This window comes from Aspergillus luchuensis, chromosome 5 (genome assembly GCF_016861625.1).
Source record: "Aspergillus luchuensis IFO 4308 DNA, chromosome 5, nearly complete sequence".
Taxonomy (NCBI): domain Eukaryota; kingdom Fungi; phylum Ascomycota; class Eurotiomycetes; order Eurotiales; family Aspergillaceae; genus Aspergillus; species Aspergillus luchuensis.
In genome coordinates, this window is record NC_054853.1 from 5,448,276 (window position 1) to 5,469,404 (window position 21,129).

The 21,129-nt window shown below is 50.5% G+C and overlaps 6 protein-coding genes across 6 annotated transcripts; 5 read left to right on the top strand and 1 right to left on the bottom strand.

Moving 5' to 3' along the window:
* Positions 1-23: 23 nt before the first annotated feature.
* NAS2 (putative 26S proteasome non-ATPase regulatory subunit Nas2) lies at positions 24-807 on the top strand (the record flags this gene model as incomplete). The annotated part of the gene is made up of 3 exons (XM_041691752.1): positions 24-179; positions 251-323; positions 374-807. 3 exons carry the CDS (start codon positions 24-26, stop codon positions 805-807), a joined length of 663 nt encoding a protein of 220 aa, XP_041545206.1.
* Positions 808-1,589: 782 nt separating this feature from the next.
* Positions 1,590-2,644, top strand: GSP1 (Ran family GTP-binding nuclear protein; the record flags this gene model as incomplete). The annotated part of the gene is made up of 5 exons (XM_041691753.1): positions 1,590-1,649; positions 1,863-1,955; positions 2,028-2,181; positions 2,251-2,456; positions 2,513-2,644. The coding sequence occupies 5 exons, from the start codon at positions 1,590-1,592 to the stop codon at positions 2,642-2,644; spliced, it is 645 nt and encodes a 214-aa protein (XP_041545207.1).
* A 1,257-nt stretch (positions 2,645-3,901) lies between these two features.
* AKAW2_51787A (DEAD/DEAH box helicase) lies at positions 3,902-7,652 on the bottom strand (the record flags this gene model as incomplete). Its single annotated transcript, XM_041691754.1, has 4 exons — positions 3,902-3,916; positions 3,978-5,435; positions 5,501-6,278; positions 6,340-7,652. The coding sequence occupies 4 exons, from the start codon at positions 7,650-7,652 to the stop codon at positions 3,902-3,904; spliced, it is 3,564 nt and encodes a 1,187-aa protein (XP_041545208.1).
* A 3,443-nt stretch (positions 7,653-11,095) lies between these two features.
* Positions 11,096-12,960, top strand: AKAW2_51788S (cytochrome P450; the record flags this gene model as incomplete). The annotated part of the gene is made up of 6 exons (XM_041691755.1): positions 11,096-11,299; positions 11,356-11,846; positions 11,898-12,042; positions 12,091-12,423; positions 12,482-12,815; positions 12,878-12,960. The coding sequence occupies 6 exons, from the start codon at positions 11,096-11,098 to the stop codon at positions 12,958-12,960; spliced, it is 1,590 nt and encodes a 529-aa protein (XP_041545209.1).
* Positions 12,961-13,906: 946 nt separating this feature from the next.
* On the top strand, positions 13,907-14,359 carry AKAW2_51789S (uncharacterized protein; the record flags this gene model as incomplete). Its single annotated transcript, XM_041691757.1, has 2 exons — positions 13,907-13,922; positions 13,989-14,359. 2 exons carry the CDS (start codon positions 13,907-13,909, stop codon positions 14,357-14,359), a joined length of 387 nt encoding a protein of 128 aa, XP_041545210.1.
* Positions 14,360-16,108: 1,749 nt separating this feature from the next.
* On the top strand, positions 16,109-20,477 carry AKAW2_51790S (RanBP1 domain protein; the record flags this gene model as incomplete). Its single annotated transcript, XM_041691758.1, has 2 exons — positions 16,109-16,233; positions 16,520-20,477. 2 exons carry the CDS (start codon positions 16,109-16,111, stop codon positions 20,475-20,477), a joined length of 4,083 nt encoding a protein of 1,360 aa, XP_041545211.1.
* Between the last annotated feature and the right edge of the window lie 652 nt (positions 20,478-21,129).

A 21,129-nucleotide genomic window follows, 5' to 3' on the forward strand; every position in this document is an offset into this window, starting at 1 on the left:
CTCACTCTAGTATGGGAATACCCATGGGTTCAAACATTCATGCCCCAACAGTAGCCTCCGGCCCTACGTCCGGAGGCGCTCCTTCTCGCGACCTGTCCAAGCTCGGCATGGTCGATCTCATGCAAGAAAAGGAACGCATCGAAGAAGAACTCTCGGCTTTGAGTAGCGTCCTCGGCTCGGTGAGTTCAGTCGATCTTGGACAAGCCTTGCCACTCTGTGAGATGTCGACTGACGATGCTTTCTGCTCTAGCATGGCGTTAATATGAACACATCGCTCACTACTTTCGATGGCTTCCCACGAGACGATATCGATGTTGCCCAAAGTGAGTCACTGCTTTACGCCCCCGCAGTGCCTTTGCTAAACCCTAGTTAGTACGCACTACTCGAGCCCGGATTATTCGACTGCGGAACGATCATAAAGACGTGATGTCACATCTGGAGAAAGGAATCCACAACCACTTCGCAAACTTGCAGCGGGCGCAAACTGCCGTACAATCGGGTGGCGGTCTGAATGGTACATCTGGGTCGCAAGCTAGTGTGACTGGCAATAATACATCCGGTGCTGGGGCATCTGGGTTACCGTTCGCAAAGGTCAATAGTGTGGTGCCTGGAAGTCCCGCCGACCAGGCAGGTCTGAGGGTTGGAGATACCGTTCGGGAATTCGGGAGTGCCAACTGGCTTAACCATGAACGTCTCTCCAAGGTGGCAGAGATAGTGCAGCAGAGTGAAGGGGTAAGTTGGAGATTTCCTTCCAACCTTCGGCTTCTTTGTGTCAAGGACATACACTTGCGAAATGCTTTAAACTAAACATCTTCTAGCGCACCGTGGCGGTCAAAGTCGTGCGGAAAGATCCTAGTTCTTCCAGCAGCATTGACTTGTCCCTGCAGCTGGTCCCTCGCCGTGATTGGGGCGGTCGGGGCTTGTTGGGCTGTCATCTCGTGCCGTTGTAGTGGACTGGCATCGGGTTAGGCACGAGAATGACGGCTGTCTACTGTACTCTGGGATAGTCCCTAGAATATCAGGACTTACCCGGGTGTGATCTACTTTCGTTGATGAATTTTCCTTACTGCTTTCTTGCTATTGGACTCTGATGAGGAATGTGACATGTATTCATGATCGAAACGTGACGTGTTTATTATTGCCGGGAAATACCTAGGGAAGCATTTAGGGTGGCGTTTCAGTTTAGGTTCAAGAGATGAAATTGCACCTGTTCATATGGGACGTTAATTATCAATTCCGTACAGCGTAGAGGGTTCTCTCGCAAAGAACCGCGTGGATCGACAGCGAGGCATGCAATAACTGCAGTTTGCGCGATCCTGCGGGGCACGGTGGCTGCCTGAGGCCGAAATGTGCCACGTGACCATCAGGCTTGGGCGACCGACTCACGGCAAAAATTCCATCACCGGTAGAAATAACCTTCCCACTCTTAACTCCTCCCTGTCCAACCCCCTCGTTCTATCGAACCCCCCTCGATCGCTTTGTCCATCGAGTGTCGCATCCTACTGTCGACTTTTGATTTCCGTCGACTTTCATCGCAACTTCTGTTTTCTTCTCATCTCCATCCCCCCACATCACATCCAACCTTCATCATGGCTGCTGAGGTACCGACCTTCAAGCTTGTCCTCGTCGGTGACGGTGGTACTGGAAAGGCAAGTTGAATCAAGATATTCTATCTCACATGGCTTACTGGGCGGAGGTGGCATGTCGCCTCTTCAACGCCTCTTAACGCTCGACTGCATTCCTGTCATGCGTGTTTACCCCTCTCTGTTGCCCGTCGTCCCTATAAACAGAAAAACTTCATCGCCCGCCCAACCTCACCCGCCACGAGACGTCATTACTGACTGGAGAAATTTCCACTACAGACCACCTTCGTCAAGCGCCACTTGACTGGCGAGTTCGAGAAGAAGTACATCGCCACTCTCGGTGTCGAAGTGCACCCTCTCGCTTTCCACACCGTATGCCCCGCCGGAAACCCCGCTTTGTCCATTCCGCCGTCTTTGTGCCGGTCCGACTAACGCTTTTGCCAGAACCTGGGTAACATCCAGTTCGACGTCTGGGACACTGCTGGTCAGGAGAAGTTCGGTGGCCTTCGCGATGGTTACTACATCAACGGACAGTGCGGTATCATCATGTTCGATGTTACCTCCCGTATCACCTACAAGAACGTCCCCAACTGGCACCGTAAGTGCTTCCACCTTCAGGAGTCAAGCCACGCGCTTTCCTGTCATCAGACTGACAAATTCATTCTAGGTGATCTCGTCCGTGTCTGCGAGGGTATCCCCATCGTGCTGTGCGGTAACAAGGTCGATGTCAAGGAGCGTAAGGTGAAGGCCAAGACCATCACCTTCCACCGCAAGAAGAACCTCCAGTACTACGACATCTCCGCCAAGTCCAACTACAACTTCGAGAAGCCCTTCCTCTGGCTCGCTCGCAAGTTGGTCGGCAACCCCCAGCTGGTGAGTTAGATCCGGTCATAGGTCTGTGAGACTGGAGACTAACAAGCAATCTTCAGGAATTCGTTGCTGCCCCCGCTCTTGCTCCCCCCGAGGTCACCGTCAACAAGGAGCTTCTGGCCCAGTACGAGCAGGAGATGGACGCTGCTGCCAACATGCCCCTGCCCGACGAGGAGGACGCCGATTTGTAAACGCGCGATCAATAAAGGCTGGGGCCGGAGCCTGGGCCACGAGCTCGGGCTCGTGGTTGCAGTTCTGTCCCAATAACTGGGTACGTTATGCAAGATTTCAAATCACGATACAATGATAGCGGAGGGAAGGAAATTAAGCCCGAGAACGGTCGGCATGATTATGCATTTGCAATATTTACCACTAGTAGTCTAGACTCTGATTATCTCTACAAAGTTCCTTTTTGAAACGGTGACACTGTTTATCCGTCCATCGGCTATACTGTTGGACGAAAAAAAGTTTACATACTCTCTCTCTATTCTCTTCGCTTTTTGCTGTATACAGTGTGTAAACTTGAATCACATAATATCCCAATTCCCCTTACTTAGATCAACCCCCAACAAACTCAATCGCGCCCTCACAGCCCCCCACCAAACTTAGCATACAAAAATCCCCACTACCCACTGATACAAATCAAATTTCCCTAAGTGCTCCCCATCCCCATACAATACACCTCTATAGTCTATACTCCATAGTATATTAATGAAAGGGTATATGCATAACCCGCCCGCCGATCAATAGAAAGAAAAAGAAAAGTGTGGACTTTCTTTCCACCCCCACCCACATCAATAACACAGTGACGTCACCGGTGTGATTATTGATCAGGCTGAAATGACTGTGTGTGTGGGTGTGTTGGGTTGAGATTGACATCCTTGCTTATACTGCCACAACTACTATGATCTAGTTAGTAGATATATACTACTATGTAAATAACTAATTAAGTTTGTGCTTAATTGGTTGGTTGATTGTTGTTGGGTTCTTGTCTGGTTGTGGGGTTTGGGTTGGTTCGGTTTTTAATATGTATTTCTTACTATACTACTACTACTACTAGATTATGGGGTAGGTAATCAGTTCAAATGTTCGAGTGAGCAATGTTTTCATTCTTATAGCAGCTAGATAATTAAGAAGTAAGTAAGGTATTGGGGGTGATATGTGGCTGTAGATGAACGATCTCGGAAGTCGGTTTCCGAGTCATTGTGAAAGACACAAACATTCTTCTTCTTCTACAGTAAGCTAAACAAAAAGTTCATTCTAGACATGACATGGCAGTGCAGTGCAGCGGATGGTTGATGAATAGGAACACATACTGTTGGAAGCAAATGGGAAAATGCAGGGGACTTGTAAGTAGGTATAAATCAAAAGGGGAATGAGGTCTAGGGTATCTTGTGCTGGGAATCCGCAAACGCCATGTGAATATCAGATTAAAGTAAAGAAAATGATTAAGAGCGGATGTTCTGGAGACAGATTGGTTAGAAAGATCGTATAAATATATAAGTAGGGTAGCTGTTGACTTACAAACAAAAATGCGAGTTCGCGGGCTCCAAGTCTGGAGAGATTGCTGGAAGCCTTCTCATCCAGAGCACCCTCGACAAGCTCCCGCTTCTTATCCTGCAATTCAAGGATACGGTCTTCAACGGTATCCTTCACAACAATACGGTGGATCTGGACAGGACGAACCTGTCCAATGCGATGGGCACGGTCCACTGCCTGCTCTTCGACATAAGGGTTCCAGAAGGGGTCGAAAATGATGACCTGGGATGCTGCGACGAGGTTCAGGCCGGCGTTGCCGGCTTTCAGCGACACCAACATGATTCTGCAGTCTTCATTGTCGGTAAAGTCCATCACGGATGCGTTTCGATCGGCTGGTCGCATGCTCCCGTCGTAGCGTCGGTAGTCCCATCCTTGACGAGCAATCGGAATTTCAAGCAAGTCAAGCAGGGACGTGAACTGGCTGAAGATGATGGTCTTCTCGTTACCGTCTCGGTGGTAGACATCGCGCAAGATCTCCATGGCCTTTTCGATCTTGGCACTTGACATCCAGGTCTTTTCAAGACGACGCAGGTACTTGAGCTTCGACTTCTTATTCTTCTGGGCATCCTTTTTGAGTTCCGCCAGGGACTTCTTGTTCTTGGCTTTGCCCTTGCCCTTCGCTCGCTTGCTCCTCGTAGAGGGACCTTCGTCCTCCTCATTGTCCTTGACAAAGAACCGAGATAAACCTCCAGCATCGTCACTATCATCATCGCTGTCATCGTCGCTATCCTCGTCGGTGCCTTCCGTATCTTTTGTAGAATCAACACCTTCTGCTTCGTCGGATTCGTCAGGGAAATGCACCTTCTTGAACGACCGATGATCGGTGATTTTCTTTGGATCCACCTTTGCGCGGCAATTGGGACACTTTACTTCGCCTCCGTCATCGCGCCCGTTCCGTAGGGCCATTTCAGGGTCTGCAATTCTGGAAAAGCACTCCGCGCAGGTTCCATGACCACAAGGGAAGAAAATGACGGGGTTTTCAACAGCATCGATACAGATTGGGCATTCTAGCTCGGTGTTGTCCTTGAGTCGAGCAACGACTTCAGCGCCGAATGCTTTCGCATTGGCAATGAGATCCATGCCCTCTTCAGCGGCATTGACTTCGGTGGTGAAGTCCTTGATCAAGTGGGGATGGCAGCACGCTTGTCGGAGTCGAAGTAATAGAACCAAAATGTTGGAATAGTTACGTCCAACTCCTTGTTGGAGATATCGGTCCACCTCGCGTTGACTGCGGGACTCCAAGGTATTGTAAAACTCTTGCTCTTCCTCGCTGAAAACAGCATGGACTCTTTCGGAGACCTTGGGCGGTAGTTGCAAGATCGGCTTGCCGTCAATTTCCGAGCTCTTAGTTCGCCGCAAAAGAATGGCTTTCAATAAGACCTGTAACTGGAGCATAGCCTTCTCGCGCATGGCGGGGCTAGATTTCAATGGCCGAGTGAAGTCCTAGAATTCAGGGGTCAATATATTACTTCCGTTGAATATCTTAAGTGGGGTCAGGGTATACTCACGCGATTGAATGTCTCAATATTGGAGTAGGGGCGGATACGCAGAAACTTGATCAACGAGTGTAATTCTTCGACATTGTTCATCATAGGGGTTCCTGTCATGCACCAGCGGTAGGTGGTATTGAGCTGGCAGCACGCAAGGGCAGCTTTTGCGTTCCGATTCTTAATGCACTGGGCTTCATCCGCAATGACACGATGCCATTTACAACGCCGCCCCAGAAGAGGAAGAGTGTCCAGGGCTTGTCTCGCCAGGTTGACATCCCGTTCCTCTAGCTCTTCGTACTTCTGCTTCCGTTTCAACTCTGCGGCCAGTGTGCCGAAGGTGGTGAGAACCACATCGTACCGCTTCAGTTCTCTGAAAGTGAGCCGTTTATCGCCATGCAATACCCAGATGGAAAGTTGATGTTTTCCGGGCTTAACCATCCGTTCGATCTCTCGTTTCCATTGTTGTACTAACGCAACGGGGGCAATGATCAGGGTGGGTTTGCGCTCGGGGTCAGTCGACGGGCGGGACACTATGAGAGCGATAGCTTGTATGGTCTTCCCCAGACCCATATCATCGGCAAGGATACCGCCCTTGTTGTCGCCCTCTTCCATCGACTTCATCCAAGACAACCCCAACTTCTGGTGCTCCAGCAGCGTGTACTTGAGCGCTTCAGGGGTTCCTTCGCGGTTCTGTAGGGCAATCTCGGAGTCAGGTCTGATGCTTTCCAGCAGCTTTTGAATATCTTCTTTTGTCTTGTTTGGGTCGGGGCCATAGATTTCAGAGCCATAGTAGTCACTAGGAAGGTCAGTTGCTACTTCAAGGATCGGCGCGTTATGAGGGGGGTCAAGTTACTCACTCTAGATAATCTCTGGCCTTGCGGAATCCATTTGGTCCTTGGTAATTTTCCAGATCAATATACGGAGGGTCTGAAGACCTGGGATCGTTGCCGCCGAGTATCATCCTTCCAGCTTGCACCAGCATCTCCCTGCCTGCATTGAGCCTTGCCATTGTGTTTGACATTACATGGGGACCAAACACAGATCCAGATCCCATTCCATCACGCGGCGCAGGAGACTGGAGTGACCGACTCTGCGCTTGATGACCAGGTCCGTTAGGCATCGTAGGGGCAAAAGGGCCCCAGCGCGGAGGACGCGCATGTGGAGCGGCTGTTATTTGGCAATGGCGTTGAAAGTCGGACGGCGTGATCTCGGCGAGATCGCTATCATCGCTACTAAGCAAGGACTGGGGATCTCGGGCCTCACTGAAGGGGGAGCGGTTGTTGTCACGACTGTGAGAGGGCAGAGATTCAAGTGGATTATGTTGCGCCCAAGATTCGGGGAAACGGCCAGTGTTGGTCATTGAAGGTCTGTTCGACGAAGAAGAAGGAGCGGTGGCGGAAACCGAAGGTCTTGGAGGGAACATGCTTTGCGAAGACGACGGCGACTGAGACGGCTCACGGAAGGAGTCATTGAGTCGGCGAGCAAACTCAGCGTCACGGCGCTCCTGTTCTCGGCGTTCCTCGAGCCATTGCTCGGCCCGTCTTTGCTCCTCTTGAATCTCGCGCATGATATCAGCGCTGTCTATGCCCAAGATCTGGCGTAGCTGTTCATTGCCAGCGAGTGGGTCGTCTAGATCATCGTCGAGAGCATCATTGCTAGGCTCAGCCTCGGGACTAACGCGACGCATCCGCTTTGGCCGTCTGGAAACTGGGGCCTCTAAGTCGTCTGTGAAATCCGAGGAGTCGGAGTCATCTTCAATGTTCTCAGAATGGCCATCCTCACTGCTGAGGTGTAGACGCTTTCGCAAAGTTGACGGTCCGGGGGCGACATCAAAGCGCAGCACAGACCGACCATCAGACGAAGAAGACGAGTCGACCGAAGGTGCACGACCAGCACTTTCCGGAGCATCAGAAAAGGCACCATCGAGCTGGGCAGAAGACAAGCCTGAGCGGGCTGGACCCGGTGGCGGAGAGGCGGCGGACGGGCCCCCAGCAGGACGACCTTGGAGCACCGCTAGTCGGGCTTCCAGGCGTTTGATGACATCTAGAATCTCTTGTCGGTCTTCAGCAGCATCAGGTCGTTCCTCTTCCAAGCTTTGCAAAATAACCTGGTTGAGCTCGATATCCTCTAGGATTTCTTGAATTGACGACGCGTCGGACGCGGACGCCATTATTGCCGAAGTTAACTGAGCAAGGCTAGACTGACTGGCAGGGCGCAAGCCGACCCCACAACACTTTGATAATAGGCGGGCTGATCTCACCAACGATTGAAGAGAGATCTCCCGTCTGTTCTCAATATATATTGGAGAAACAGATACAGTCTCAAGAAGACCAAAAAAAGGGGGGGAAGGCAAGTGAGTAGAAGAAGAGTGAGAAGTAGATGGGGGGCGGTATTCGGGGGGAGGAAGATCTGATTGATGGAGTTGCGGGAGTCGCGATCGCTTGGCGGTACCTGGCAGCTGAGTTCAAAAATTGAATTAAAAAATTAAAAAGAGTAACACAACACTCTTTTTTATCTTTTATTCTTTGTTTCCCACAGCTTAAGTGAATAAATTCGAAGGATTCTCTTAAGCATCATCCCCAGGGACTGCGACCGTAGTCAAGGAATACAATCACATATAAGTACCTCTGTGAATTGGATTCCAAGGCTCTGAAAGTTTGCCCCGGCTTGAACTGGGTGGCAATCTCCATTCCCCTACCGCTTCAGGAAACCCTGAAAATTTGCTTTTTACCGGCTGTCCGTTTTCTGGCATGTCATATCTGATGCCTATCTGCCTATCAAACTACTAGGTGGATATAAGATTTCACAACTTCTGCTGATTGCACTGCTAGAGGACAACCCTTTTTTTACTGCATCATCTGTTACTATTGGTCAATTATCTTATGAGAATCAACTGTGGCCAATTACTGTGCTTATTTGATGTGCATAAATCCGGCAGCTATAGTTCGTAAATGTAATAGAAGCAGTAACACCATCGGCTGTGGCGCTCATCAGCCACACTCTATACATATGCTCCCCTTTATGTAACCGTCTTTATCCGGCACTTGTCACATCATACATGGTATTCATTATCTTCAGCGATAGGGAAAAATAGTAACTTTGCCTTTTATGCAGCTATCAATGATGGCATATTAAGTTAATGTGAGGTTGCAGATAGAAAGCTACAGCAGTGCCACGTCGCCATATTCCGAGTAATAATGCGTCAGTACATGATGCATATGTCTATATCATATCCATGTCTATGGTGAACAAGTGCTGGAACGAATAGGAATGACTACTTAGTATCTGTTTCGATATGCTGTCGTAGAAGAAATCAAAGCCAGCCCTGCATATTGAGGATGCGAATAGAGGCAAGTTTCTTCTGTGGATGTGCTGTTAGGAGGTAGGCAAAAGACTCAAAACTTCACAGACATCCTCTATGGATTCATGGAAGTGTATGTCAGATTGACGTAGACATATCTAATCCGACCTGAAAGGATCGAACAAGGTCGACTGAATGAACCACCAGACCAAACCGAGAAGCAAGAAGATAATCACGATCATCTCAAGGGCCATGGTTATGCGTGGTGCTGTGGACAGCGTCAGGCAATCGGGTCAATTCACGAGCTGTTCTCGGGATGCAACAACTATCTGCTCTGTAGAGTCAAAATGAAATGGATGAGACTGGAAAGAGATTGTCTCGGCGAGCAGGACCGTGGATTTTAAAGGTTCTGAGACAGCATAGTCGAGGCAACATGGAATCTACCTTGATCATCTTACTTCTTTGGGTGGGAAGTTAAGGGAAAAGATAGTATGTGATGCTCGAAACTTCTCATCTTGTCCTTCTGACTATCTTCAGGGAAGTTCCTTATGGATCTCTCAAGGGCAGGAATTATGATCTCTACGTCTCGCCGTTATCCGTCCATCGAAACTTTCCTGCAGGCTTATACCATTAGTCTGGAGACAAACCTCATATGTGACTACCCTTGCCTCGAGACGAAGTAGAAGGAATGACCAATCATGAAAGCAAATGAATTGTAATACAACCAGAAGGGCTGTCGACAAGATTCTGGCAGTCTCTACTCCTGAATGGCCTCAGTAAGCTAATGGCCTCAAAAGTGCCTATAGGATGTTCCAAGACACGGGCAGAAACTTATTCGCTTGTATGTAAACGCTATAGCTAGATCTCAAGAGAGTATTAGCGGGAGTAAGAATCGGCCACGTAGACAGCATAGATAGCAAAGGATCTAATCACATAGCGCCTGACTACAATAACTCTCTCGGCAGGATATATCATCCATCATCATACACTTCTCAATGAAACTAGTTACTATCTTGGGAACATCGTCTGAGCCTCGAGACGAGACAAGCTGGACAATCCCGCTACAGTCGAAAGTACGAGATAAACAAGAAGCTCCTTCGGACATAGTCGGTCGTCCCATGGCAGTGCGCCGCAGCGATCCTATACGCATGCTATATGCAGCCCATGTCAGAATAGAGCCGGCAGCCGTGTCAAGCTGGGCAGCCCAGATGGCAGCAGGAAGTTATGCACAGACATTATGCGTGAAACAAAACCATCTACAGCACGACGAAAGGGGACGTGTCTAGATCATCTTTAGTAATAGACTCGCGAGTCCTAGATTTCAATCACGCCCGCTTGCTGCTAGGTTGCATTTCGAAATCGGACTAACAGAAATCCGGTCTGGGGTAGTTTAGTAGTTCCCCAAGATTAGGGAAAGTAAAAGGACTAAAGGCTAGCAGTTTCTGCTCTCCGGCCGAGTGGTCGTGTGCTAAAGCCATACTTACCCACCCATACCCTCCAGGCCCGAGCTAATCCACACCGGCAAGGGGCTCACAGGGCCAATTATCTCGGTTGCTCCCGATTACGATCGTGACCACCACATGGTGCAGTGGATCCAGTCGTAGAGAAGTATGGGTAGTCAAAGATGGATGTGGGATGCCTTAAACCTTGCTGCAATGAATCGGACATCGCATTGCGGGGACATGCCTCATATGTGACGCATAAGGTTTTCTCGTCTCATAGCAGGTGGATCTACGTTGACAGTCAAAAGTTGGTCTCTGATTTCGCAATCCGTAGATTTTAGAATGGCTGGAGGTCTTGTGCAGTGACGCGGCGATTCATTATTCACAGCTTTAGGGTTGGCCTCTGATTGTCAATCCAGTGGCATTCAGTATGCAGGTTGAAGCACTTCGATTTTGCCAGGAGTATATAGCTCCCCGTAAGCCTGACTGTTATAGTTTACCTAGTTCATGGTAGCTCGAAAAGTTCAGCCGGTCCAGTATCTCATTGGTCGGTATCTTTTATCCAGGCGTTGCTATATTGTGAGCAACCTAGGGTCGATGGTCCGGGGCCCTCCGGTGCCAAGGTTGGTTGGGCGTTTTGTAACTGAATATACCTGCTCTCTCCAGAGCTCCCATACATTGATCAATAGGATGAATCCTGGAAGCAGCCGATGATGGTGTCAGAAACCATAGAGTAGTCCTATGTTTGTGAGTACATAAAAGGGGTGCCTGTACGTGGCGATCACTCTATAGTATCGACCAATCCAATCCGGTAAATGGGCGTTTTCATCTTAGTCTGAAGGATCGATTACACATTCCAAACTAGGAGACATGTTTCTCGGAATCAGCACCGCCTCCTGGCTCGTGATAGGCATCATAGGCGTTGGCTTGTGTCTTGTCGTGAAACTCTTTGAGACTTCGCCGGTTCCTAATGACATTCCTCGGGCTTTGAACAGGAAGAGTCTCCTAGGGCGTGCTGTGGAGCGTTTCGTTGGCGTCAACCCCATAAGCTTTATTCGCGAGGGTTATCAGAAGGTTGGTGGCACCCCTTCGAAGCATGTCTTTCTTGCTGATATCACTTTTTTATCTAGTACTCCAAACATCAAAAACCATTCGTGCTGCCCAGCGTCGCCGAGGGCGATGAAGTTCTTCTCCCAAAAGACCTGGCCAAGCACGTCTTGTTTTCAAAAGAAAATGAATACAGCTTCAAAGCCTATATTACTGACTTTTTCCAACTGAAGTACACCAGCTGGCCGCTGGCCTTTGCCAATAAATATGACAACTATGTCAAGCTCATCAGTAAAGATCTGACGGAAACCCTCAAGACGGACACGGTTGCAAGATCACTGGCTGAGGAAGCCCGATCATGCCTGAAAGACCTCTGGGGCGAAGATACTGACAAATGGGTCGAGATCAACTTGTACTGTGCAATGGAAAAGATGGCGTCGCGGATGATCAATGTGCTTGCGATTGGACCAGGCCATAGCGACGACGAGACCCTTCTGAATGCCATGGCACATTGCTCGGATGCCATCGTCTTTGGGGCCAGTATCATAAAGGCGTTTCCGTCTTTCCTTCACCCGTACGTACATCCACACTAATCGTATTACCCGGGGGTCTAATCTTCTCTCAGAGTCATCGGGCCCATTGTAGGAATGGTCAATAGATACTTCGAGGTGATTTTCCACAAGCGTATGAAGCCTATTATTGAGTCCAAGATCAAAGAGCAGCAAAATCAGACGGATCCCGAAGCCCAAGAGGAAACGCTGAAGTCTATGGTGAGTACCTTGCCCACGGTCCTCGGTTTTGTGCTGACTTTCCCTCAGGATAGCTTGCTGGACCTGCTCATTCGGGCCGGACTTCGCAGCAAATGGCCGATGGAAGCCACGTCCATGTGGCTATCATATAGAGTCTTCATGATCAATTTCCCGGGCGTACACACGACTGCAGTGTCTGCTACAAGTGTTCTTATTGATATTTTGAGTGATCCGGTCGATGAGAACCTTGTCAATCATCTCAGAGCAGAAGTTGAGAGCATTTCTGGTGGTTCAAGTGGGGACTGGACGGCAGAGGACCTGGGAAGGGCTGCACTGCTAGACAGTGCTGTGAAAGAGAGCCTCCGGTTGAACGGCATTAACGCTGCCAGCCCGACGAGGAAGGTATGCACGAAATTCTGACTTTCCCCTTTCTCACTTCGTGGTCTCACTTACAATTCAGGTTGTCGCCCCCAATGGTGTCACGCTTGCAAACGGTCTTTTCCTGCCTTGCGGGACAAAGGTTGGGATCCCCCAGTATGCCCTCCACCGGGATGAGGAATTCTATCCGGAGGCGGATAGATACAATCCCTACCGATTCTATACCGAGAATGCATCTGAAAGCGAGAGACGTCAGAGTTCGATGACCACGCCTAGCGATGAGTATGTGGTCTTCGGTCACGGTCGTCGGCAGTGCCCTGGACGCTTTATCTTCGCCCACATTTTCAAGGTGTTCATCGCGGAGATGCTACTAAACTATGACATTCAGCCTATCTTAGTGCGTCCTAAGATTCACAGTAAGTTTCGCTGATGGGTATTCATTATAAGCAGGAGACAGTGTTGACCAATAATCATGTAGGATGGGGCCGTTTCCAGCTGCCACCTGTGACCACAAAGCTCACTGTGCGGCTTAAGAAGCGTAACTCGGTTACGTGTGAATGAAGTTGAGCCACGAAAGGCGATGTCTGGATGCCTTCGTGTTGCGGCGATCAGTGAGAGTAGTCGTGCCGAGTTTGGTAAGATGATACGGGTTAGAGATTAGTTAGGTTTAGGAAACAAATGATTGTATTTGTGTATCAAGTTGTATACTGTGTAGAGACCCTGGTATTGCAGAGTGAGTAGACTGCCTGAGGCGGCAAAAATGAAATCATTTTTGGGGCGATCCCGCGGACAATGATGGGTGGGCGTGTGAGAGCGCCAAGTCACACGAGACACGATCGCTTGCATGTGGGTATCAGTATCCGACTTGCAAAATGGTCCTCGGTCAGGTTACTTAAAACAACCATATGGGGAAGCGGTAACGGAGTAAAGATTTATGTAGATCTCCGAGACCGAGAATGGTGTTGGTTGGGTCGTTGAGAGTTTATCAGCAAGGTTGACCAAGGCAGGAAGGAAGTAGCTTTTTGTAGCAGTCTGGCTTGTGCAATTGAACCAGCCAATCTGCACCGCTGACGTATAGTTCTATGTAAAATATTTATCAATCCGACATCTGCAGCAAGGGAGAAGTGCAATGTAGACTGTAAAGCAAGAAGCAAAGGGTCACAATCAAGGTGGTAGTGGTGGTGGTACTACTTTGTTGATCACAGATCACAGGAGAAAGACTGGCTGGCTGACTGACTAGTTACTAACTACTAGTTAGTGGTGGACAGCCTCGGTCCAACCGTGCCGCGACCGCCTCCATTTCACATGTTCCGTCGCCCGAACTCTCCGGGGAAGCTCTCGCCGCAAGAATAAGCAACCCCGGGGTCCAGCGCTGCTATTAATATATAACTCCGGTCCCTCCTCAGTGACAGCCTGTCTGACTACTTCTGGTTACATCAAAACTTACTCATTCCTTACCTCTTCGTTCATTGTCTGTGAACCCTTCCTATCTCCTCTCATAGTCACCATGTCTCTCAAGAACGGTACGTCTATCCTCTGGTCGCCATCCTAATCTGGAGCTGTGGCTGAGCCTTGTGGCACCCCTACAGACGCTTTCCCTTCTTCTGCCGCCTTCGACGCCATCAACTCGACTCTACAGGCTGATGCTGCCGAGCGCAAAGAGGCCATCAACAAGGCTAAAGCGGTCGTCGCTTTCAACATCAAGAACGACAAGGGCCAAGAAGAGAGCTGGTATCTCGACCTCAAGGACAAGGGTGTCGTGGGCAAGGGTGCTGCTCCCGAGGGAGGAAAGGCCGATGGTGAGTTCAATCAGCTTCTGCACCAAATAATGTATCCGATACTGATGAGGCATCGATGTTATGGCAGTGACTCTTTCCCTTTCGGATACCGACTTCAGTGCCCTCGTAAGCGGCAAGGCCAACGCTCAGAGACTTTTCATGGGTGGGAAGCTCAAGATTAAGGGCAACATTATGAAGGCGACCAAGATGGAGCCCGTCCTGAAGAAGGCCCAGGGCAAGGCCAAGCTATAGATACCCGATTTTTGCTCGTTATTTTTTTGCTACAGTTGAAACATCGACAGTGAAACACTGCTGTTCCTTGTGTTCTTTTTATTCATCAGTGGTCTCATTTACATTGTAGGTCATTAGGCACTGCTCGTGTATTTTGCCAAGGACTATGTATGTGCTATGGATAGGCTTAACAATGCCGCGACGTCATTTCAGTCAGTTGCTAGTATTAGTAGTATTCAGTAGAGCTGTAGAAATAGGAACTACGACTAGGGTGAGGAAGAGGCAAATCCGGAGAAAGGGCAAATTCTGATTCTATGGCCGTGCTTCGTCACGTCGATAAACCCTCCGTTATCGGGCTTTTTATCACGCTGGTTTCTCGTTTGCTGAAATTCAAATTGTGGTCAGTGGTCACGTCATGCCGATGAAGTATATATTTGCCGAAGCAGTAGTGGCTACGACCACTACACTATACTTACTACTATTACTGCTCTGTAGTACACTCACCAAACATATAGTGACCTAAATATGCGGACAATCAGATCGGCACTCTCCGACCATCAAGAATATTAAATTGAATAGACACATGTAGGTGTCAACTATCCGTGCTGCGAAAACGGCACGCCCTGCAGCTGCGAGAATGAGGGAACTTGCCATGGAAACCAGAAGGTGAAAGGGTTGCGGGTGACCCGAAGTGGGAAGAAATCACAATACCCCGTAAGGGTACCGTTTGACATGCCGCCTGCTCTGCAGGATGTCTGTGTAATTGTGGTAATAATACAGAATGCGGAAGACGAGGATGGGGGTTGTAGAACAAAAGAAAGAAACCCTTCCTTTCTTTCAACATCAGAGCCAAAGAGCCCCATCATCATCATTATGATACTGGCCGCCGGCTAACCTAGTAGAGAGTCTCTTTGCTAAGCAAGATCCTGGTCGACCATGGCTCAAGGTCGCCTCGCCTGGGGCACGTAAAAAAGCGAAAGCGCCTTTATGTCATCCCGCCAAGATGTCACCTTGCATGGGCATCACGTGACCGTAATTTTTTCTGCCAGCAACCTTCCCTCTTTGCCGGCAAAAGTCGCGAGCCGACGCTTCAAGGCTAAAAAATAGAAGCTCACTTGAGCACATCCCTCCATCTTCACCAAGGCAGAGCGCATCGAATGGAGCCGCGCCTCTTCATCACTACATCTAGCAGTACCTAACGTTCACTGCTCTGCCTTTTAACTCCCCTCCCTCCTCCCTTGATCCCGTTCTGGTCTCGTGGCCTCGCTAGTTTCGCGCAGCGCGACTCTTTCACCAGACGATCGCGCCATAACCTGCCCTCACTTCCTGGACAGGTCTATGTTTGGATAATTCACCGATTTTGATCAAATCACCCGCGATTCTTCGATACGACACCTGCGCGGAATACGTTGATCGCTCGGCTTGCGGATCCATTCACACCCACTTGATTAAGAGACCCCGTATATCAACCGACGTGCCTTTAGGAGTCTTTGGAGCTACGGGCACAGTTCACCGGCCGGACTCGAGAGGTCAACTGCCGTCCCTGGATATCACTTGTACGCAGTGAATAATCGTACACTGTGCATGCCGCACGGTCCATAAGGGGTGAAACCGGACACACAAGAAGGGGTTGAAGTCAACTGCTGTCTGAAAAAACATCGAGGTTCTCGCCGCTGAAGACATCGGGGGCTCAACTGTAGATGTCTAAGAGATCGGCCCAGGGCCCTCAAGGGGACAAGGACAGCGATCTATTTGCATTCAACATGTCGAGCACACCGGACGATAAGCCGCAGCGGGCAACCGCGGCGCAGCTTGCGAACAGAAAGTAAGTGGATGTAGACCGACCTTTACGGCCAATCTCATGCATGCAATCATTCACTTGTCCTGCAGCCTCCAAAGTTACTGGGACGCGTGTTGAAAACAGGTCTTGAGTTTGATCTCCCGTCACTTTCTATTTTTCTTTTCCTTAATTGTGTATTCTCTTTTCATCGAACACCTTGCCTTCTCCACACGTTCATACCACTCCACCTCATGTTTCATCTTATCATCTCGCTCATCAGTATCCTTTGCACGTCACTCAATCACAACCTCGTTGCTAACCCTATTTTTAGAATTAAAGAAGTTCGGAGGCGCCGTCCCAACAGTGCTGCTCCGAGTGCTCCCGCGCCGTCGTTTGGCGGAGGCCCTTTCGCTTCCATCGACCCTAACACAGTCTCATCCACACCCGCTAGTTCCCAGCCAGCCTCCAACGGATTCACTTTCGGCCAGAGTCAGAACCAGAGTTTCCCAGGAGCTAGTTCGGCACCCAGCCAGAACGGAGGCACTCCATTTGCTTTTGGCTCTGGAGGGAGTGGAAGCTCCTCTTCTTCCTTCAATTTCTCTTCTTCCTTTGGCGGTACAAGCTCAGCTAGCAATCCCTTCGCCAGTATGAACACTACCACTTCCGACCAGTCATCTAAACCGGCCAGCTTCTCGGGCTTCCAGGGCTCAATGTTTAACGTTCCTCCGGGCGGAAGCCAATCCCCCGCTCAGCAGCCTTTGCCTTCAGGCTCAATATTTGGCACATCATCTCAGTCGAACGCTAGCACGGGTGGCCTTTTCGGTGCCAGCACAAACAATGGCCCTTCTGCCTCTGGTGCGGCTACTCCCGCCTCAGGAAGCATATTCGGCCAAAACAATGCTGCTGCTGCTAGTACACCTTCAACGAATATCTTCGGGCAGTCTAGCGTGAAAAAGCCGTCCCCATTCGGTCAATCCTCAGCTTTTAGTGGCGATGACTCGATGCAAACTTCCCCTGATGCAAAGGGTGGCGGTTCTCAGGAGAAACCATCCATCTTTAGTAGCGCCCCTCCGGCTCAGCCCAGCTTTGCGGGCGCTGGAGGCACTTCATTGTTTGGCGCATCTGCTTCGTCGGCCGCAGAGACCCCTTCCAAGCCCGTCTTCGATTTCAAGGCAACCACGCCTTCAACATCACTGTTTGGCGGCGCTGCCACCCCTACCCCCTCTGCTTCGACACCCGCCGCGGCTGCTGCGACCACCGCTGCTCCGGCATCGTCCTCATTATTCGGCGCCGCTTCCCCCGCGAAGCCCTCTACGCCATTCCAAAATCCTTTCCAGTCATCGAACCTCTTCCAAACCACGCCCTCGACATCGCAAAAGCCCACCGAAGAGAAGAAGGAAGAGCCAAAGCCTGCCGAGTCGCAGCCTAAATCTCCATTCCAGTTCTCTGCATCAACCACTACACCAGGCTCTCTGTTTGCCAAGAGCGATGCCACTGCCTCTGCAGCTCCGGCTGCTCCTTCGACTGGTTTGTTCCAGACTTCGTCTACGAAGAATCTCTCTGAGCCTAAGCCACCTGCAACTGCAGACTCGGAACAGACTAAGGCGCCAGCAAACCCCTTTGGTGGCTTGTTTGCGAAGCCGGCGACTCCGAGCAAACCTGCAGGCGAGCAGCAGCCCCTTCCTTCCTCTTCCACACCTTTCCAGGGCCTTTTTTCCAAGCCAAGTGCTCCCAACGATGCAGCAAAGACGAGCGAACCGGAAAAGCAGGCCACCCCTGGTCCAGTGTCATTTACCCCTTCAAGTGGTGGTTTCTCCCAAACCTCGAATCTCTTCTCACCCAAGCCTCCAGCATCACCGGCTCCCGCCACGGAGACTCAAGCAACGGTGGCTTCAACTTCAGTTGCTCCCGCTGCTAGTCCCGTCAAGGTCAATGGTGCGAAGTCCACACCTCCGGTTTTCACCAACGGAAACACCGCACCGTCTACCTTCGGACAGATGCAGACTCCGAAACTGGCAGATAAGACAACGGATAAGAAAACTTCCGAAGATACTGAGATGCTTTATCGCATGCGCACGCTGAACGAGTGCTTCCAGCGCGAGCTAGCTAAATTGGACCCTTCGAGTCAGAACTTCGACACCGCTGTCCAGTTTTACATGCGTGTTCGCGCCACCCTTGGCGCTTCCGTTGGTTCAAAGCGCAAGGCATCAGGCGAAGCTGAGGATGCTGTGACAACTAAGAAAGCTCGGCCATTTGGTATCCCCACGGAAAAGGCTGACACACCCAAGGAGAGCTCTACTGCTCCGGCTGTTTCTGCACAAATTTCCACACCGTTCAAGGCGTTTGGCACAAGCCAGGCCTCTCCGGCAAATGCCAAGAGAAGGTCAATTGATGATGGCGATAGCAACAGTCCTGCTAAGCGTGTGAACGGAGACTCCAGCACTGCAAACATATTTGCTCAGTCATTCTCAAAGTCCAAGACCGAGGCTGACAAGCCTGAACCTGCCGTGACCAAGCCGACCACCCCCGAACCTACTAAACCCGCTCTGTTCTCTACCACGCCAACTACGGCACCCGCCAAACCTCTGTTCTCTGTCTCAGATTCGACTTCGAAGAGTTCGGCTTCCACCTCGCTTTTCTCGTCGTCCATGTCTAGTGCTACCTCAGCATCAGCCGCACCTGGAACCGCTCCCAAGAATCCCTTTGTACTGAAGCCTACCTCCAGTGACGGATCTTCCACAGGCTCTGCAGGTGGCACAGACTTCTTTGCCCAGTTCAAGGCCCGGTCTTTTGAGGATGCCGAGAAGGAGAAAGAGAAGCGCAAAGCCGAGGACTTTGACTCGGAGGAAGAAGACGAAGCCGAGTGGGAACGCCGTGACGCTGAGGAGCAACGGAAAAAGAAAGAGCAGTTTGGGAGTCAAACCCAGAAGCGTGCAAAGTTCGTCCCTGGTAAAGGCTTCGTTTTTGAAGATGAGAGCAACGAGTCTCCTGCAAAGAAGGCAGAGGAGTCCTCTTCCACCACCCCCGGCGCTGGCACCGTCTTCTCAAGCCAAAACAACGCCGCAGTCAAGTCCAACAATATTTTTGGTCATCTGTCGGCGACTCCATCTGAGGCCGAAGACAATGACAATGACAATGACAATGACAACGATGCGGATGACACCGAGGAAGCCTCCACTCCTGGCGACGAGTCCGACGATGCGACGGATAATGCTGGTTCAGCTGACAAGAAGGCTGAATCTGCCGAGTCCTCAGCCAAGGAGCCCGAAGCTGGTGGTCGCAGCCTTTTCGATCGCGTTCAGTATGGCGAGGACGGAAAACCTAAGCGCCAGGGTGAAGAGGAGCAAAAGGGTAACGTTTCGAGTCTCTTCGGGTCCTCCAACTTCTCATCTCCCTTTAACACTCCCACCTCCCTCACACCAGCCAGCAGTGGCGAGTCCAACCAAGCTGCGGCGAAGCCCGCGACGACCAACCTCTTTGGCGCACCGAGCACAACTAGCAGCATCTTTGGTACACCCTTGTCTGGTTCGGGAAACAGCACCCCGTCCATCTTCAATGCAGCCCAAAGCGCCACTAAGTCGACTGGGGATAACACCTGGAAGCCCGATTCTCCGATTAAGTTTGCCAGCGACTCTGCCAGCGCTTCATCGTCAAAGCCGGACTCTGGGTCGGCAACACCAGCACCTGAGGCGCCCAAGCCATTCTCCAATCTTTTCGGAGCACCGCCTTCTCTAAACAAATCATCTACTTCTAAGGATGCCCAACCGTCCCTTGGTTTTACCTTTGGTACGCCGGGGCAGTCGTCGCCGTCTGTCTTTGCTCCATCCACACTTACGTCTGCCGCTGCCAGCCGTTCCACCACCCCCGGAGGTGCATCGGACACGGGAGCAGAAGAGTCGGGAGACGGTGATGGCGCCGAGTCCCTGCCTCAGGTCGATCTTACGCGGGGCGGCGCCGGCGAGGAAAACGAAGATCTTGTAACTGAGAGCCGGGCCCGTGCCATGAAGCATACAACTGGCACAGGGTGGGAGAGTCAAGGCGTTGGATTCCTTCGCGTTTTGAAGGATCGGACCACTTCTCGTGGGCGGATTGTCGTCCGGGCAGACCCGAGCGGCAAGGTGATTCTGAACACGCGCTTGATGAAAGAGATTCGATACTCCGTGGCGAAGAACAGCGTCCAATTCCTTGTCCCTCAAACTGAAGGCCCTCCTCAGATGTGGGCCCTGCGGGTCAAGACGAACGCGGATGCTGAGCGCCTCTGCAAATCCATGGAAGAAACAAAGAACTGAGTACTGCACACTTTGCTTTCTACGACTAGATGCGGTACATAGGATATGCGACTGAATTTACTTGATGGACTTTGCTGGCGTCTAAATGGCGATGTATTATGGTGTGCTTTTTCTCGCTTGATTTCTGTTTTATATCTACTTGCTTTTCTGCATCAGAAGACCCTCCACCCTGCGCCGTTTTAGGTCCACGCCCTTCTCCCTTTTGTCCGTTGGAATTGAATCATCCGGCCTTGCCAGCTACTGTTATTATCTTTATTTTGCATTCGTGACAGGCGATAAAAGATGACCGGCCGTCTGCTGCCCAAACAAACAGACGGACATCTGTGGTTTTTCCTTTCCTCTGATATTCTCACCGGGAACTTGTCTTTGAAGATTGATTGTCTCTTTTCCCATCTTCTCCCTTCATTTCCACCCTTCAGACACCTCAATCATCCCTTCCTCCCCGATTTCGAGGACTTGTGTAAGTAAAAATATTTCCCTTTTTCTTTTCTTTTTTTTTTTTTTTCTTTCGCATCGTGCAACTTGATTGCTGCGGCTGCATCTTCGGTAGCGTCGTTTGTTACTCTTACTCTCTGTCTGCCCAACCCAGAAAACAGGCGCATCTAGCATAGCGAGTGGGGAATTCGAAGAATCTGGTTTTTGTTTCAATTCT